General features: G+C 49.1%; 1 gene segment (V, D, J or C); it reads right to left on the bottom strand.

Annotated features, from left to right (window-relative positions):
- Window positions 1–283: 283 nt before the first annotated feature.
- Window positions 284–982, bottom strand: LOC128779418 (immunoglobulin heavy variable 3-48-like). The segment is given in 2 exon segments: window positions 284–636; window positions 973–982. Coding segments are annotated over 2 exon segments (363 nt in total).
- Between the last annotated feature and the right edge of the window lie 2,890 nt (window positions 983–3,872).

Genomic DNA, 3,872 nt, shown 5'->3' on the forward strand with positions numbered 1-3,872 from the left:
AATGTGTCCATTTCACCTAGGGTTTCAAATTTCTTGGCATACAGTTCTTTGTAGTAATTTCTTACAATCCTTTGTATTTCTGTGGTATCAGTTGTAATCTCTCCTCTTTCATTTCTAATTGTGTTTATGGGGATCCTCTCTCTTTTTTTCTTGATGAGCCTACTTAAAGGCTTGCCCATTTTGTTTATCTTTTCTTGCTCCCAAGCTGATCCTTGTGTTCGGTTTGCCCTGAGCGCCCCCTGGTGTCCTGAGCATCCCCTGCAGCACAGCCCTGTTGTCTCCCTCAGGGAGGTTTGTGTCTGGGCTCACACTGACTTCCCCTCACTGTGCCACTCGCACAGTAATACACGGCCGTGTCCTCGGATCTCAGGTTGTTCATTTGCAGGTAGAGCTCGTCCTTGGCATTGTCTCTGGAGATGGTGAATCGGCCCTTCACAGAGTTGGTGTAGTATGTGCTGCCAGCATCATAACGAATGTATGAGACCCACTCCAGCCCCTTCCCTGGAGCCTGGCGGACCCAGTTCGTATCGTAGCTACTGAAAGTGAATCCAGAGCCCACACAGGAGAGTCTCAGAGACCCCCCAGGCTGCACGAAGCCTCCCCCAGACTCCACCAGCTGCACGTCACACTGGACACCTGCAAACACAAAGACATCAGGTCAGGAAACTTTCACTCTCCACTGTTTCTCTCAGTCATATCCACTCGTATGCTCAGTGTCTCTCATCCTCCATAAACTACCTCTTAAAATAGCAACAAGGAAAACCCAGCTGAGTCCAAACCCCATGGTGAGGGGTCTGTGTTCTGTTCTGAGCAGAGACTGGAACACCTGGGAATCCTGGGCTGGGCTCCTGTCCCAGAGCTGCAGGGTCAGGGCTGGGCTGCTTTTCATGAGCAGAGGGGCCCTATTTGCATGCCTTCCTGCTATATAGGGAGCTCTGGTGTCAGACGCTGACATGAACTATGTGGTCTCACAGTGTGACATGTCTCCATGTCTTTCAAATCCAACAGCCCAGCAGGCACTGAGTTCTCTCTTAGTCCCAAGGACAGACATGAGCATCTTTCTTGGTTTTCACTGCCTATATATGGTCACAGGTGACTCTTACCAAGGGGAGTTTCGAGAAAGTGCATTTTCACAGGATCCTGGACCTGTGCTGGATTCTCAAGCGGGTGTCAAGTGTGTGTGCCACCAAGTCAGTTCAGGCGCTGCAGGTTCATCCCCCGTGTAGATGCTGTCGTCATGTGTTAGCACACTTGGGAACTGCATCAAGTGAACGCCCTCTCTAAGGAACTATTCACAGTGATATGATGAATCACATAAATCTTTATCATTGATAAATCATATCTATATATGATAAATCACATAAATCATTGCAGTAAGTGTATGTCACTAATGTGTGCAATATGACATCAAGAAGGACCAGCACCGTGTACCCTTTGAGGTGAGGTCTCTGAGTCAGCACAGCTCATGGACACTGGCAGTGGGGTGGAGCCTCCAGTGCTGGTGGAAGAACTTTGGAAGTGGGTGTTCCCTGGATGAAATTTTCCATCGTGAGGTGGAGTATGGTTGGGCATCTGCTGTAGATCTCACGACTGAAATGAGACACAGTGTTGTCCACTGAGGGATGTGTGCTGCACACATCACATGTGATGGGTTCTCACTGTGAGAAGGTGACAGGAGTGGTGTCGTGTTAAAATAGGGTGGGAGCAGCCATTCCAGAAAAACCACCTGGCACATCTTCCTTCTCCAACCTGTGTAGGGAGTGTGCTCGGCACAGTCACCTTTGCTCTGGGCCCCTGCACTGCATTTCACACAACTGTTTGCACAGCTGACAGGGTGGTGTTGTCCTGACTATGGGACGAAAATTGCAGAGAATCTTCTCTATTCCCCACCCCCCCCCAGGTGCAGCTAAAGACTAACATAGCTTGTCTGCAATGATAGAAGCCCCCCTCCAACCTGGACCTACATCCCTCCCTGTCTCACAACCACCGCTTGCCTTCACCCCTAGTCAGAGCAGTTTATGTGCTTCTGTCTGAATCCCTGCCTCCCAAACAGCATTTCTTTGTGATCTCAGATGAACACAGCATTTCATTCACTTTGTGTTTCTACTTTTACAGTATAATGAAAAAGCAATCCTGCTGTAAGCAACTACACAGATGAACCCCGAGGACACCATGCTGAGTGAAGACACAGGCACAGCTGAGCGAACACTAAACAGTCCCTCTTACATCAGGACTCCAGACAGTCCAGACACAGCTGCTGAGGGCATGTAGTGGTTCCCCAGAGCTCGTGGGAGGCACACGGTGATCTGCCTTTCCAAGCAAGCACCTTGTTATTCAGGGTGGTTGCATTCCAGAGGTCAGCTGCCCATCACTGCACCTGGGGTCATCAAGGAGCACGTGCATTTGGTTTGTGTCCAGCGTAGATATCACGTGGAGTTCTTGTCAAAACAAAAGAAGGCAGACAGGACTTCAACTCCAGCATGAAGACGTGAAGACTACAATGATTTGGATCCTAGTCAGATGCAGAAATTGTTTTTAAAAGTCCTACCATGACTGGAGGTGGTCCTGTTGGAACACTGATGATGAGGAAGCATTTTCTCCAAAAAAGATCCCAGCAGTGATAACACTTATACAATATACACTAAGGGACACACACTCCCTTCCCCATCCTAGTGCAGCCAATGCATCCAAGACAGGTGAGCTCAAGAGCACAGGCTCCGTGCTGCCACCCCTGGGCACAGGGTTCTTTTCCAGAAGAGAAGATGTCAGTGTCCTGCATTCCTCCCCAAGCTGCTGGCTACTAAGGCTGAGATCCATGCAGCTGCCACCAAACTACAGGACTCACTCTGTCCAATTGACCCCACTCCTGGGATGGAGGCCATGTCATGGACAAAGCTCCCTGGGACACTGGGTCTCTGACACTCCCACCCTGACTTGCCTGGTGGGGTTCACTCACCAGGGCAGGAGGGTCATGGAGACAAGAGCTGCCATGTAATCACATCTGAGCACTCGGTTCCTTAGTGAGTGTGGAGCTCAGCCATCTTTGTCCCCAGCAGCAGGTGAATAACATGTTTCACAGTTTTCTCAGGAAAATAGTTAGAAATCAACCATCAGGTAGAGTCCAGATCTATTCCCATGGTGATGAAGTCATTCCCAGCAGCATGTGGAGGTGCTGGAGGCCTGGGTGTGGTGAGAGGCCATTGCAAGAAATGGGAATCAGTGGAGTCTCAGCTGCCATGGGGTCCTGTGCTTGTGGGAGAACCAAAGACAGAGGCACCTGGAGGAGACAGCTGCTGTCAGGGCAACAGCAGCCTTGGTGGTGGACCCAATACATTCACAGGATCCTGGAGGTGTTTGTTTCCATATGTGGAGCCGTCCATTCATCAGGCCCTGCTGTGAGTGAGAGTGTGGTCAGTCTACACAGAGTGCAGCTTCCTGCCTGGTAACAGTGAGAAAGGGACAGAAAGCCCCACCTCCCACTGTCCTCCTAGGGTGGACCTGTGACCTGCGGACACACCCCTTTGGAGTCTCTGAGCCTGGCACATTCCACGCTGAGTCATCCCTGAGACTCCTGTGTTACCCGATCATCATTTTCATTGTTGAGTAGATTCCATTCATGCATGTTCCCTAGTTTCCTTACTTCAAAACTAGAAAAACTTATGGGACGTCTGTATCTTCTTCAAACACAAATAGAGGTGCTATAAATATGTGCTTATGTTTTACTATGAATATAGAATTTATTCTTCTGGATCAAAAACTCCTGGGTCACATTTTAAGTATGATTTCATAACAGACTGTGATGAATTTTGTTAAGAGGAGAAAAATAGGAACTTCATAAAGAAGAGGTTGGTATTCCCTGGTGACATTTCATC

The sequence above is a fragment of the Desmodus rotundus genome, chromosome 10, assembly GCF_022682495.2.
Source record: "Desmodus rotundus isolate HL8 chromosome 10, HLdesRot8A.1, whole genome shotgun sequence".
Classification (NCBI taxonomy): Eukaryota; Metazoa; Chordata; class Mammalia; order Chiroptera; family Phyllostomidae; genus Desmodus; species Desmodus rotundus.